Source organism: Anarhichas minor, unplaced genomic scaffold, assembly GCF_050575085.1.
Source record: "Anarhichas minor isolate MPS153535 unplaced genomic scaffold, ASM5057508v1 ptg000079l, whole genome shotgun sequence".
NCBI lineage: Eukaryota > Metazoa > Chordata > Actinopteri > Perciformes > Anarhichadidae > Anarhichas > Anarhichas minor.
In genome coordinates this window covers 3,175,162-3,189,649 of record NW_027466525.1, presented here as the reverse complement: position 1 = coordinate 3,189,649, position 14,488 = coordinate 3,175,162, and the positions used below count along the sequence as shown (strand labels likewise).

The following is a 14,488-nucleotide window of genomic DNA, read 5'->3' as shown; positions in this document are numbered from 1 at the left end:
TGTAGAGGAGTAGAAGGGTAAAGTAGCAGACAATTGGAATACTCAATTAAAGCACAAGTACCTTACAATTGTATTCAAGTACAGCACCAAAAGTACTTAGTAACTTTCAATCATTGCTCCCAAATGACCAAAAATAAAGGATGAGAAATGGATTGTGTTTTTGCCCATCCTGCCTCTCTGATCCGTCCTCCTGCCCCTCCCCCAAAGCCCCTGCATCTCTATAAGCTTTACTGTCATTCTCCACCTGTCCACTGGATACACTCGGACTTCTTTCCTCATCCTGGTCACCTGACTCCCCCGTCCTCCTGCTCACCTGTGTCTCATTACCTGATCACCCTGTCAGTACATAAACCAGACCCTTCTCCTCAGTCAGCTGCCAGATTGTCGTGTTGCGTCGTGCTCTTTAGTGTTGCAGCCACCTGAACCTGTAAATCTCTGACCTGTAACCCTGAACCCTGTAACCCTGTTACTGAACCCTGACTTGTTCCTTCCTGCTGTGAATTCTCAGTTACTTCTGTTTGGACTTGCTGCCAATGCCAGTAAGCTTCTTTTTTCACTTTTCAGTAAATCCCTGAAATGGACTTTCTTCATTTGGGTCCTTAAACGTCAACAGTAATGACAATAAATAAAGGGACAATTAAATAGAAGAGTAGATTATACGGCAATTATTACAAAGGTAAATAGATAAACATCAAACCTTTTGTCTCAACTCACTCAGTTTATTAACTTTACAGCAAAATGCTTCCACTCTATATTAACGTGATAAATGACATGGACATTGTCTGCATTAAATAGTTTATTTTGTATTTCATTTTAAAATAGATATTCCTTAAACAGATTATACAGATAAATCCCTTTTGGATGAAAGTGCATGCGAAAGTCCCCGACAGCTGGGCTCCACTCTTCAAAATGACAGTGAAAACATTCTGTGATTAAAAGTATATTTCGGACATTAATCTTATTGAAAATGATAACCGTATCTCAGAGTGCATGTTTGTCTGCAGCTCGTAAAGCTGCAGACAGACATTGTGATATGTTTGAAAATTGATGTTGAATTGAGGTGACTGTTTGGTTTCTTATCGGCTCTGGAGGAAATTTGGCTCGCAGCCATTTGAAACATTAAAACGGTCAAACCGCTGAGTCTGGTCCTGAGAATTTAAAGTGCTAGACTCAGATATATCTGAGAACAACAAAAGAGCAGATAAAAAAAGCTCTGGATGCTGTCGGAGGTTAAGTCGTTTCTGTGTGCTCTGGTTACAGGTCAGTTCACTGTGATATGAGCAGCTAAATATAAATTAGCCTCGAACTTCAATACAAGCACAAGCAGTTTACATATATTAGATTGACTTTGGAGATTCACACAGTCACATGACATTTGTACAAATGATAAAAGGCCTGAGAACCAAAGAGGTGTGTGCTGTAGAGCTCCATTGATCGACAGAGAAATTATCTACGCAATTCAAAATCTTTGGAGTTTGGATTGTTTGTCAAACAAGATGGTCGATTTGAACACATCGCGTTGGGCTTTAGGAAACTGTGACGAACATTTTTCACAGTTTTCTGGCATTTTATGGACCAACGAATATTAAAATAATTGAGACAATAATCGTTAATTGCAGCCCTAGAGTGGTGTCAGCTACAGCAGCCCTATCACAACAATAGGTAGGTTATATTGTAAATAGTTTAAAGACAATCAAATACTTAGACTTTTCTTAGTTTTACATGTATAGCATTTTAAATTGCTGCTGATGCAAATGTTACCACGCAGGAACAATTTGTCTTTCCTGCTGCTTCTGTGACATCTGAGGATGAAAACAGACGACGGTCACTTGTTTTCTTGCTCATTTCTTTTCTCTGAGATCCTAAAATGAACACACAAACGTATAAAAGATTATGATCATCTGAACCAAAGCAGGTAATTTTCAATTTAGTAAATTCAGGATTCATTTTGTTACCAGTGAAATACTATAAAAAGTGTTGGTTACTATAATGTTTTACGATAATCCCACTTGCGTTGTCTGTTAGTCCAATAACTCTGTAACCCTTAAACAGCTCATATCACTGTAAATAAACCAATAAAGAAATTGAAATCCTTAAATTATTTCAGTTGTATGTTGTGAGTTGAGGGCCCCGACAGTAAACTGACCCTGAGCTCTATAATTCAAGATAAACTACAACGACAAAAGTTCTCAAACAAACTGATTGCTGGCAGTAAAATGAAATGCATTTTGGCAATAATGATTTATCTTTGGAAAACAGTCGTTTAATGACGAACGATGAAATGTCACCTTGTGTGTTGCTTGGTAGTAGTTGTTCTCCTCCAGCAGCTCCTCTATGATCCCCTGAAAAGGAGCATTTTGTTCAGGAAATCACTTCACCGGCAGACAGACATGCAACATGAACATGAAGCGGAAATTAAAGAACTTTGTTCCAAAATGAGACACTAGATCCAGCAGGAGAAAACAGAACAATACATATCCACAGTATTGACACGGGTGGTTTGTATTAAAGAAAATATGTATTCATTCTTGATTGCATGGAAGGAATAGTTCACCAGTCTAGGAAATGCGCTCATTCACCATCTTGCCACATAGTTGGATGAAAAGATTGATACCGCTCTACTTCCTGTACGGTAATTATGAATCGGCAGCGGGTTAGCTTAGCTTAGCATAAAGACTGGAGGCAAAGGGAAACAGCTAGCCTGGCTCTGTCCGAATGTAACATCAGAATCTCACTCATGAACACTTTTTATCTCATTTGCTTTAATCTGTTCAAAAACCAAAGTAATAAAGTTCATTCTTCTAAAGCACTTTGAGATGTTCTATGAAAGGTATATATATGCTATATATATATGCTATATTTAAGTAACCTTGCATATTTCCCAAAAAGGTTTTACTGAGGAAAAAATCTCATAATGGCTTGTTTTTCAAAACTTAAAACAGGAAACCCACAAAAATCCTTATCAGAAAAACAGACCTGCATCTGCTGATAGGTGACTCCATCTTTGAGATTCCCATCACCTGTCAGGAGCAGAGAAAGAGAAAATCAGATGTACATTCTTGGCATTCAAATTTCAACATACAGCTGTGCATCATTTGAGATCTGAAGGCACTAAAACGCACCAGATCACATCAATAATTTCCTTTTGAGGTTGTGTAAGAGCAGATGTGCCAAAGAGCCTGCGGGGTTGTTGTGTTTGCTGTACGGTGAAGCTGTGGGAACAGTTCCTCTTACCGGTGCTGTCAGCAGTGAAGTGGTGGACCAGAGGACACCAGTCTGAACTGTTTGTGCTGAACTCCATCAGTTCTGGAGAGGCATGGAGGAGCTACAGGGAAACAGGAAGGAGATGTTTACGTCAGTATTCAAGCTTTGCTTGGTCTTGTGTGACGATGTATATCTTTGGGTTTTGGGCTGTCAGTGGACCGTACAAACCTTGCTGAGCTCCACTTTGAGGTTGTATGGATCGCTCCCAAAGTGGAACAGAGACTTTTTAAATCTTTCAATGACCCGGCGTTTAATGTTGTGATGTGGAGCCGGAGGAAGCTGGAGATGAGGGGGGGAGGGGGAATTATATTTCTTACAAACATTTAAGTATTGGTCCTGAGTCAGCTTAATGTGAGGATGAAAACATGTTTTGCAGATTGATGACCTTTTAGGTTTTTGATGGATTTGTGACAGAATTAATGAGTCATGTTATTGACCCTCTTAAAATTCAATTCAGGTGTATAAAACCAGAATCACCATATTTGGACTGACAAAAATAGTTGTATTACCTGAGTGATGTATATAATGTTGTGCAGCTGCACGAGGAGCCTCTGAATGGGATCATCAATCTGCCGAACCTTCTTCTGGGAGACGCAGATCCCTGCTGACACTGAAGTGAGAGCAGAACCAAACACACTAAATAAACAGGACGCGTTTTATAAAATACTTTTAGAACGTCTGCTCTTTTGGGTTCCAATCAGGCTGAAAACGTACCTGGTCTAATCTTTGCAGCAGCGCAGTCACCACTGAGACGAGAGGGAAATTGAAAAGGCAGGTTAATAAACTGTGTCAAATGTGAATACACTTTTTAATTGGCCTCCATTTATAGATAACTGTCTTTTTGCATAATTAAATGATGACACTGTGGCCAATATATACATTTTGCTCTGACCACACAGGAATAGATTATGTGAGGTTTCTCACTTACCCAGATTGAATTTGGTCCGGTGTGTTGCAGGCACTGGACTTTAATTCTTTGATCGAAATAAAACAAGCCCAAATCAAATTAAACACAGTGAATCAACCAATCTGAAAAAACCTAAAACAATAGTAACTTCTAGCTTTAAAAGACCAGCTTTGTAGGTAACAGTAATTGTTCAAATCCCAGGGCCTTTAGTATGTCTCTGTCCAGGGGCCCATTGTCATATAATCCACTCATGCCACCACCTCATGATAAATACTCTCATATATTCTCTTGTAAGTTATCTCACTGACGGAGAACTAACCGTAGCGTTTCCCCGTAAAGGCAGTGGTGTTGATGTTGGTATCGCATGGTTCTACATCAGCATCTGAGGCATCATCTAAAAACACACCAATAATTATTTACAACATTTAATCATTTTTAATTCAAATCTCTCCCAGCCTGTGTTGCTTAAATTCTGTGCAGTAAGAAATAGAGTCACCTTGACTGATGCTCTGCAGGCTGTGGTTTGAACTGCAGGTTGCATGAGAGCGAGGAGTTGGAGATTCAGTATTCATGAAGGATTTTTCCTGCAAAAAGGTGCAGCATGTATTTTAAAAACCCTGCAGGACAAACTAAAAATATCAAAATATTTACAAACTTTCATGTCGAATAAAAAATGTGCATCTAGCCATTACAGAAGTTGATAGTTACTGCAAAGAGGGAAGTCTGTTGTTCACAATTCATTACATGTCAACAACCACATTGAACATAAATACATCTAATCTTCATCGTCCTTTAAGGACTTCCTTTCGATTTTCAAAATCCAATTCACCTGAGACGGGTTCGAGTGACAGCAGTCCGTCCTGCTTTTGTGCCTCTCCAGGAAGTACTTCTGCGCTCGCTTCCTGTCTCTCTCTGCTCTTCGTTCCAGTGCATTCTGAGAAGTGTGGAGGCCGTCCATCAGCCTCATCATGAGGTCAGAGATCCTGGAGCTGACGGCCACGATGTCCGGCCGCCGGTCTGCATCTGGACACAAACACCTGACAGGACGTCCCATAACAGAACAGAGTACCGTATGAATACGTTATCACCAATATAGTGAAATGACAGCCAGTAATGTGAAATGGTAGTAGGGCTACTGTTGAACCTTTAAGGATACAGTATAACTAATGGACTTTTCATTTCATCGATATCCATAATTTCAAAATAAAAGCCTCACCATCTGATCATGTCCTTGACTCTCTCTGAGAAAGCTCCTTCTTCAATCGGCTCGTAGACGGCCTCGACAATCTACCAGCACAGAATAAGAAGCAAAAGATAACAGACGGCCGAGAGGAAAACTTGTTGAGACGTGTGTGTATGAGTGTGTGTGTGTGTGTGACCTTGCTGGCCAGCGACAGCATGTTACTGCTGTTGAACGGAGGCTGTAAAGCAGCCATCTGGTAGAGGATGCAGCCCAAAGCCCAGACGTCGGCTTTCTCTCCATACGGCTCGTTCTTCACCACCTCTGGACTAACACACACACAAACGTTTGTACGCGTTACCTTGAGAGGAATCCTTACAAAGCATTCACAAGTGTTCAACCCTGCTGTACCTGAACTTAATCTTCACCAGCCCTAACACAACAGCTCGTTGACAAAGAGAGGACCGGGAAATATGTCTCTGCCTTCCAAATATGTCCTTGTCGTTGAATTGATCCTCATAAACATGTTGCAAGACACACACACAGCTGTTGTCAGGACCATAAACACACTTGAGCTGCAGCATTTGCTGTTTCTCTAAACTGCTAACAGGCTGTAGAAGCATGAAAACCAGCTCCTTAAAGGGTTGATTCACCAAAAACACATTTTCTCACCTCCTCCTGGTGTTATCTCACCACACAGGCTTTGAGATATCTCCCCTCAATGTAACCAACGACAAATGCATTTAATTATAGATGCTCTCAGTAAGCGGATCTTAATAGAAACGGTTCTCAAGAATAAGAGAGAAATAGTCCTGATGAAAACTCTACTGCTTAAAACCGAACATTTAATCTAAAAGCTGCTGAATGGTAAAAATGTCCTCACCAGGAGTAAAGGATGGTGCCGACCACTGACGTTAGCTTGCTGTTCTCCAGTTTCTGCTTCGCTAGGCCAAAGTCGGCTTCAAGTAGAAGAAAGACACGGGGTTAAACTCTTATAAGACAAGACGGGGAGAGCGATGAACTGTTGACACTCACTGATGGTGACTTTGTCCTTTTCCCCCAGCATGATGTTGTTTGGTGTGAGGTCTCGGTGGACTATTCTCTTTTCCTTGTGCAGGTACCTCAATGCCAGACACATCTGAGGGAGTATAGAGAAGACAAATCAGTTCGTAATTAAGTTGTTAAAAGGACTCTTGACTGGAGAGAAGGAGATGTTTTCATTCAGTCAAAATGCCAATTTTGATTTACATTCAGGCTGAAACCAAAAAAACAGTATCTTTTGAGGAGAATATGTACACAGGAAACAGTGTTGTACTGCAGTGATTCCCAACTTTCTATTCTGATGAGCTCAAGTAAACCTTCATCAACACCAATTCATGTTCCCAATGTGTTCATTTTAGACACAGAGATCCTAGAGCTTACTTTTAGCTTTCTATCATCACACACTCTCAATCGCAGCATGAGAAATGTTGGACTTTTACTGTATTTTTACTGTGTACTATATCAATGAGGTATTTTTACATTGGCAAAGGCTCTGAGTACTTCCTCCACCAATGTCCACAGCAAATATAGAAGTTCCCCACATGATTGTTCTACTGCATGTTAAAGGGACGCTTTGCTGATTTTCAACAAGCTTTGTATCATTACAATGTGGGAAGTAAAAGCAAACGAACAATGTTGAACTTCCCTCCATGTTGCCTACACCCAGAGGCCTCTTCTCATTTACCAGAAAAGTACAAAGCTTGTGTAGTGCATGACGAGGGCTAGAGACATATTTCAGGATCCCAAAAAACTATGATGAAAACATAATGCCGCCGAGTGCAGATCTGTTTCTCAAAGAAGATTTAAGATTCAGAGTTGTTACCTGTATGAATATATTCCAAAGTCTGTCTTCTGTGAACTTCTGCTGCTTCTCATTGAGAGAGTTGAAATGTTCAGCCAGCGGCACTCCCTCGATCAGCTCCATCACGATGTACAGCTTGTCGCCTAAAGTGAAGAGTATGATGAGGGGTTTTCTGCTTTGAACTTCTGTTGTGTTCCCTTCTCACACTAGCTGGGGTCTGAAATGATCCTCACCTTCCAAAAATGTCTTGTAGTATTTAACAATGTTTGGGTGTGTCATCTAGAAAAGAAGAAACATGAACAACACAAAATATAACTCAGATAGCATGTTATTAAATTTACTCTGTGGCTGGGTTGCACCAACAAGGATTATGTTAAAGATTAGTTCTAATCAGAGTTTAGCAAAACTAGGTTTAAAATGAATGAATCTAGATTTGAAATTAAGAAAAGCTCTGTTGCACAATTAAAAACTAATCAAGGTTTAGTAAAGCAAAGTTTGAACCTAAATTAAATGTTGTTTAAAGAACGGTTGAATTAAATCTTTCTTAATTATAAGCTAGTTTTGGTTTTAGTTAAACCATGATATAATCAGGTTTAAAAATGAATCCTTGTTGGTGCAGCCTAAATAATAAAGTGTAACTTTGTGCCTGTTCTTTGACGATCGTGAGCTCCGAGATGATTTTCTCCACGTTGCTGTCTCTGGACTTCTTGTCTTTGCCAAACACCGGGTTATGGAGGTTCACTTCCTTCAGAGCCAGGAGGTTCTGGCCACTCTGCTTTCGGACCTGTCATGTGAGTATAATCATTAAAACCAAGGACACTTGATGGCATGAGGTTACAAAGAAGCAAAACTGACCCAAACCAACGCTGCCGTTTTACCTTAAAGACGCTTCCAAAGGCGCCGGTGCCCAGATGGTCCAGGATGGAGTAACCGTTGATGACTTTAAGGGGAGGTCGGTTCTGGTCCACAGCCTCGATGCCCTCTCTCAGGCTGTCCAGTTCCTCTTCCTGCATTACAAAACACACAGAACATCATCCATTTGCAAGGTAAAGAACATTAATATTTCTTTTTATTTCACAGCCCGACAAAAACCAGCTGAATAAACACATGAATGCATTTAGAAGCTCTTCTATTACAGTGTAGAGTGAAACTTTGGTTTGCAGTCCCTCGTAGGCCGCGAGGTCCCGTACATAATGTCCAACATCAATAAACAACTCAAAGAGGTCTGTGGGAACGAGTCTGAAAGGGATAAGAGATTACATAACAGCAGTGGAGAACATTTTCCAACAGTAGCTCAATTTAAACAAATTATGCATGAAATGATTTTTTTCTTTTTAAAACAAATATCTTGTAACATCACCTTTTAAACAGATGTCTGTTTCTCTCCACGCTAAAAAGAAACCGAAGGGTCCGAAACGCATAGCACTATGTGCAGAGAAAATGTACAAATGTTACATTTAGGTAGTTTCAAACTCTACATTTACATTATAGGGAAATTTAAAACATATTTGAAGCCATATACCTGTAAAGATGTGACCTTTGGTCCAGAGTTTTGTGGTAAAATCAACTTTGAGATGATATAAACCCCATTTTCCTAAGAAAAGAACGTCAAAATGTATTGACACAGTGTTTTAAAATATTCTAGTAATCTGATATAAAGTTGTACTTATTCATTCCCAGCCTCTCAACTGTCCTGCTCTTCATGTAAAGACGTTTGCATTACCTGCACAATGTGGTGAGCAGATGTGTCATCCAGACAAAGCTCAGTCAGAACTGTGCAGCAGGCTGGGAAAGGGATTAAAGGGGATACGACTTAATTTAAGAACTCATACTTGCAATCTTATAGTCTCAGACTGTCCAACATTAATAACTCACTCCCCAAACCACAGGAAGCACAAAGACTAAAAACACTGACGCCTTTAGACTGTAACATTCAATGTTTCTCCACAGATTCTTATTGGGACAGATGTAACAAAATGTCGGTTTTTTTACCCTAATTAGTTTTATTTCATAGTCCTTTCTTTAGACATTCAGAAAAATAAAATGTACATCTATTTCCTCCAAAGTCTCAAAAGATCTGGATTCTCACTTCAGGAAAAAGGCTGTTTACATTCTGAGCAACTGATAAGACTCCTTTGGGGGAACCGCTTACTGTGCAGCGGCGAGCACACGGGCCTGTTTCACCATCAGTACAGAATCTTACTCTCAAGTAAACACTTTTACGTGCAGGATGTGGCAAGTTGTTTGGTCCCTGACCTGCCTGCAGGGCCACAGTGTTGTCCACCTCCTCCTGTGGGCTGAGCTCCTCTCTGATGAGCTCTCTGTGGATGCGTCCGGCTGCGTTGGCGCTGGAGAGCATCTCGATGGACGAGCGGTCACAGACGTACTGCCTGTCACTGGGAGAGTTATGTTGTACGTCACCATACTAAATAATGCAAATAACAGCACTTTGTCATCTGTGTTTGCCTGAAAACGAAGCTTCATAACTGAACTGTATTGTGATGCTGGTTACGGAGTTGTAATCGCATCATCCATCATTGGCTGTTAAAATGTAAATCTGGTAGTTTTGAAGGCCAGAAGTCATTCTGCAGATATACAGTATCATGGTAAAGTTTGTGGTATTGGGCAGTATACATCTGATCCTTTTTCACTTTACAAATACTCTGAAGTACTGCAGAGGTTTAGTGTTGGACTTCTATAAAGTTGTGGGGCTCATATGAGACAGATTTTAAAAGAGGAATGGTCTAAATTGATGCAGCAGAGGCTGAGATATGCTTACTTTTTTTATGGGTCAAGCACCAAAATCACTGGATCCTACAATTCCCATAATGCAACCAACAGCATATTTGTGTTAGACCTTCCCTGTCTGGTAAGATAACTAATGAATCCAATGAAAGCTGCTATCAAGTTGCCCTATTGGAAATGTAGGATCTGTTGTTTATGGAGCTTGACCTATACTAGAGAGTAAAAGTCAGCATATCTTGGCTTCTGTTGGGTCGATTTTGATTATTCTAATTTTAATCTGTCACTGCGAGTCTCCCAACTTTATGGAATTGCAATACTAAATTGCTGGAGTGACCCCTTTAAAACCACAAATCAATTCAACGCAGACAGAAAAGTATCTGCTGCAGTTTTGTCCAGTGAATTTTCAGGGAAAGAAAAGTACAGATGGGTAGTGTTAACAGCGTTTTGGTTGAAACGCATTTTAATCGCTCAGTTTTGCAAACCTGTTGAGCAGCCGGAGAAGCTGCTGCACCCCGCCCCAGCTCCGGATCTCCGTCCTGGTGTCGGGATCCTCGCAGAGCTGGACCAGGACCCAGGCGACGCTCCACAGCAGCTTCAGGTGCTGGCCGTACAGCAAGCTCAGCAGCACGGGCAGACCCTCCAGCTCCCTCACCTGGTCCCTCACCTGGCTCACCGGGGACAGGAGCCTCAGCAGCTCCGCACTCATCCTGGAGGAAAACATCAGGCTCAGTGTAGCCTTGCTTGTTTCCAAGGTTTTATGTTGTTTTAGATTATTTTGTATTGCTTACTTGCTTACTCACTTAAATTGTGGATATTAAGATTATTAGTTTATCATTTGGTGTACAAAGGGTCATATGTTAAATTCCTACAACAGCAAAAGCTACGTGTCTTTGTTTACTGTCAGATAAGACAACATGAGATAAGCTGAGACGAGACGAGATGTAGCAACTTTGTTGATTTGTTTGTTTAGTTTTTGTTTTATCAGCAACTCATGAAGGAAGGAAAGTTCCAACAACTCAAAATCACTGCTCTGTTGAAATGTTGTGTCTAACCTCTTTGACAGCAGGTCATATTCCTGCAGTATTACGAGTAGATTCTCCACTATGGGCAGCTGGCCAATCTCCTGCTTGCATTCTGGGCTGCAGAAGAAAATGGCTTACAGCAGATGAAATCTTAAAGTGTATTTAATGCATTAAATGACACGTTTGCTTACCTCTCAGCCAAAGTGGTGAGTGCCAGCAGGGCTCCCAGCAGCACACTGCTTTCTGTTGTGGAGAGGAGCTTCACCAGCGTCTAGAAATGGTTTACTAAATGAAAGACTTGACTTTTTCTCCACAAAGCACATTAAACGTAGAAGAATTTGAGATTATAAACCGAGAGCAAAGACACTCACTGACTACCACGACCTGCCTGAGGAGATAAGGAGATAAGGAATCAGCAATCTCTTTTAAATCACTTCTTAAAACCCATCTTTACAGACCGGCTTTTATGTGATGTTGTCGCTTTACTGCTTTATATTATATTATATTTTACTAAGTTATTTATTATATTTCTTGGTTTATTTCATATCGTATTGATTGGTTTTATTGTTTCATCTATTGTACTGTTTTATCAGAGTTTAAGTCTTTAGTTTGATCTTTGTTGGGCCTCACTGTTGAGCTTTCTGTTATTGTTATTGTTCTCTTTGCTTTGGCTGCTTTGTCTGTCAAAGCACTTTGTAATCTCTGTTTTTAAAGGTGCTATATAAATAGTTATTATTATTGTTACCATGTTATTTTTTATCATATACAAGCATGACTTAATATATCCATATATCTCACAAAGAGAGAGTAAAAGATTTGCTATCACTCTCCATATCAGTTTCCATTGCTTCATTTGACAACTGAGACTAAATATTTGCAAATATTTGCACTCTGGAAGCTGCAAATAATTGCATGGCAATCTGTGTATTCTCAATTTGTAATTTTAAAAAATTACAAATTATTCTATAAATAAATTCTAATCAAAAAATATATTACGACCCTGTTGTAGAGCCTACATAAATACATTAAATATACAATAAGTAGTGAGTGGCCAGTTCCAGTGCACCAACAGGAATGACTATTACAGCATGAAGTTTATCTCAGTCGTGAATACGATATGACAACATAATCACAGATAACCTTATCTCGACTTATCACTCACCATGTGAGCGCGGCTCTCGATGACCCAGACCCTTTGACCCTCGACAGCAGACAGCTTCTGAAACATGTCTGCAGAGCAATCAGCGGAGGCAGCGTTGAGGAGGACGTACACAACGCTCATATTATCATGTGTCTCCATACTGCCCCTCAGATTACTCACAGGTCATTGTGACCAGCTTCTGCACAGCAAACGCCTGTTCGCCGCAAGATGCATACGCGGCAGTGACATGCTCCATATACTGAAAGAGACACGGAGCAGCGATGAGGATGACATGAGATGTATGAGGATAAATCTAAAAAAACACAGTGAGAAACGTCTTGGAGAGCAGTTACCCTGGCAAGTAAATGAATGCCTCGGAGCTGATGGAGGATTTTCTAAATGAAAGCAGTTGAAAGGGGCATTATTGTTTTCATACAGTACAGGAAATATTCATGCGATACCAAATAAACTTCATTTTCAAGTTGTACCTGATGGTGGGGATCTCTGAGCAATAATCGTAAGCAGATCAGAACTCTGAGGACAGACTCGGGCAGCGCATGATCAATCCATTCACTGAAGAAGGAGTAAACATCGTCAGTAAACCTTTTTTTGGGAGACAAGATAAGAAATGCTGCAGTGTTTTTAAGATATTTTACCTGCAGAGTCTGTTCTTGACCAAAGAAGCAAGAATGTCAGAGAAGAGTTTATGCATCGGGTGGCTGCTGAAGCATCTTTGGTCTCTGTATGTGATGCTGTGAAGATGAACGTATATAATTAGGTCCACAACTGTACAGACTGTTTGATTGTTAAAGGAAGTCTCATAATGAATGTTCAGCCACAGAAAACACTGTTCATTAACTCATGTACTTATATCCTTCAAAACTATTGAGTGTGACAACTTCACAATGCATTGCATCATGGGTGTAGTAGTTCATTATTTTCTCTCCACTCTCGACTCTGTTTTCTACACCACCATGTTCTGGTCATATGCAGGGCTGGATACCAGAACGACCTGTGTCTGAGTCTGTGTGAATCAAGAACGAAAAGCTGATTCATAATCTGGTTTACTATATATATCATAGTGAAGTATGTATAGTAGATATATGAACAAATTCCTCAGTAAAGATATCCAGAATATAGATAGGTATGAAACTGCAAACTTTGACGTATGTGAAGTGGAGATTTCTGACTCTTAATATGAGAAAAAAAAACTAATTTAGAGAAAACGGCTTTTAAAAATATGTAATGTAAAATGACATACATTTTGAAGACACTACAGGTGAAGATGTCACCATGAAACTTACCCGGTTGATTACTTACATTAAGACGAGGTGAGGTATTATCTAAGGGTACCTTTCGGTGAATTTAAGAGAAATCTACAGACGCAAATAGACAAAGTAGTAAAATAACACTGAAATGTGTAATTTTGATGTTTTTCTTTACACTACTCTGAAAGAAAACACGTTATGGAAGAACAGCCCCAACATCTCAAAATTGACGAGTGCATGAAAAAGGATGTTTTTGTTTTAATAAGAACAGGCTGAAATTGAGCTCTTGCAGCCAATTCATTGTATGTTTTGTGGTCTTAAGAAGCTGAAAATGACAGATAATTGAATGAAAACCTGAATTTTTCCAGTTCCGAGGCCTCACTGGCGACGTCGCTCTCACTCCTCTGTCTGTTAGTGTCTTTAGGAGGATGCAGGCCTTGAGGTCTGCTGGCTCCTCTGCTGCGTGCTTTACTGTGACTCAACGCTGCCACCTGCAACACAGGGAGTCTCGTACTACAACAAACACACGGACCTGAAGACATATGAGCTGGTTTTGTTATCAAAGTGTCTGGACCCCACTGCCTCAGTGTGGAGGCACTTGTTGTTGCTCACCTCTTGTCTGGGAATGCTTTTGGCAAGCAGAGACTGAAGCCTCCTGAGATCATGAGATCCCCTAAAAAAACAGGCTTCATCAGGTGATTTGATTTTGTCATATTCGGAAAATTCATCTTAAATTATGTAACAGACTTTTAAATGACTGAGAGGAGGAGATCGCCCGGCTTACTTGCTTTGGATTCCTTTGGATTTCAGGGGCAGTTTTTCTCCTTGTCTCCCTTTTTTAACTGGATTGGACATTTTCAGCGGCCCCCTTTGTTTCCATGAGTGACCTGTGGACACAAAGACACATTTAGACAGTGGTGAAATGTAATTAAGTACATTTACTCAAGTACACTACTTAAAAACAATTTTGAGGTACTTGTACTTTCCATTTTATGCTACTTTCTACTTCTACTCCGTTACATTTTGGAGGCAAATATTGCACTTTTTTACGACATTTATTTGACAACTTAAGTTACTTTGCAGATTTAGATTATTAATACAAAATATAAATCAAGTAA

At 40.1% G+C, this 14,488-nt stretch overlaps 1 protein-coding gene across 1 annotated transcript; it reads right to left on the bottom strand.

The window, feature by feature from the left end:
- Nucleotides 1-794: 794 nt before the first annotated feature.
- nek10 (NIMA-related kinase 10) lies at nt 795-14,252 on the bottom strand. Its single transcript, XM_076081101.1, has 35 exons — nt 14,155-14,252; nt 13,983-14,043; nt 13,725-13,861; nt 12,759-12,854; nt 12,591-12,675; nt 12,456-12,497; nt 12,283-12,361; nt 12,124-12,191; nt 11,153-11,232; nt 10,992-11,078; nt 10,422-10,646; nt 9,451-9,590; nt 8,918-8,979; nt 8,717-8,788; nt 8,555-8,619; nt 8,331-8,433; nt 8,073-8,201; nt 7,841-7,978; nt 7,428-7,473; nt 7,216-7,337; nt 6,387-6,489; nt 6,235-6,310; nt 5,551-5,680; nt 5,388-5,458; nt 5,001-5,208; nt 4,668-4,755; nt 4,491-4,565; nt 4,193-4,238; nt 3,979-4,010; nt 3,774-3,874; nt 3,433-3,543; nt 3,235-3,325; nt 2,977-3,020; nt 2,289-2,342; nt 795-1,862 (listed from the first exon to the last, which is right to left on the bottom strand). The coding sequence occupies exons 1-35, from the start codon at nt 14,223-14,225 to the stop codon at nt 1,842-1,844; spliced, it is 3,159 nt and encodes a 1,052-aa protein (XP_075937216.1). The 5' UTR covers nt 14,226-14,252; the 3' UTR covers nt 795-1,841.
- Between the last annotated feature and the right edge of the window lie 236 nt (nt 14,253-14,488).

Bases quoted from the DNA above. Each gene is read 5' to 3' on its own strand.
- nek10 (XM_076081101.1), bottom strand. From the start codon at position 14,225: ATGTCCAATCCAGTTAAAAAAGGGAGACAAGGAGAAAAACTGCCCCTG. The intron at 8,980-9,450 runs GTCAGGGACCAA...TCCCTTTCCCAG, and splicing joins CACTGTGGCCCTGCAGGCAG to CCTGCTGCACAGTTCTGACT. The intron at 3,021-3,234 runs GTAAGAGGAACT...TGCTCCTGACAG, and splicing joins CTTCACTGCTGACAGCACCG to GTGATGGGAATCTCAAAGAT.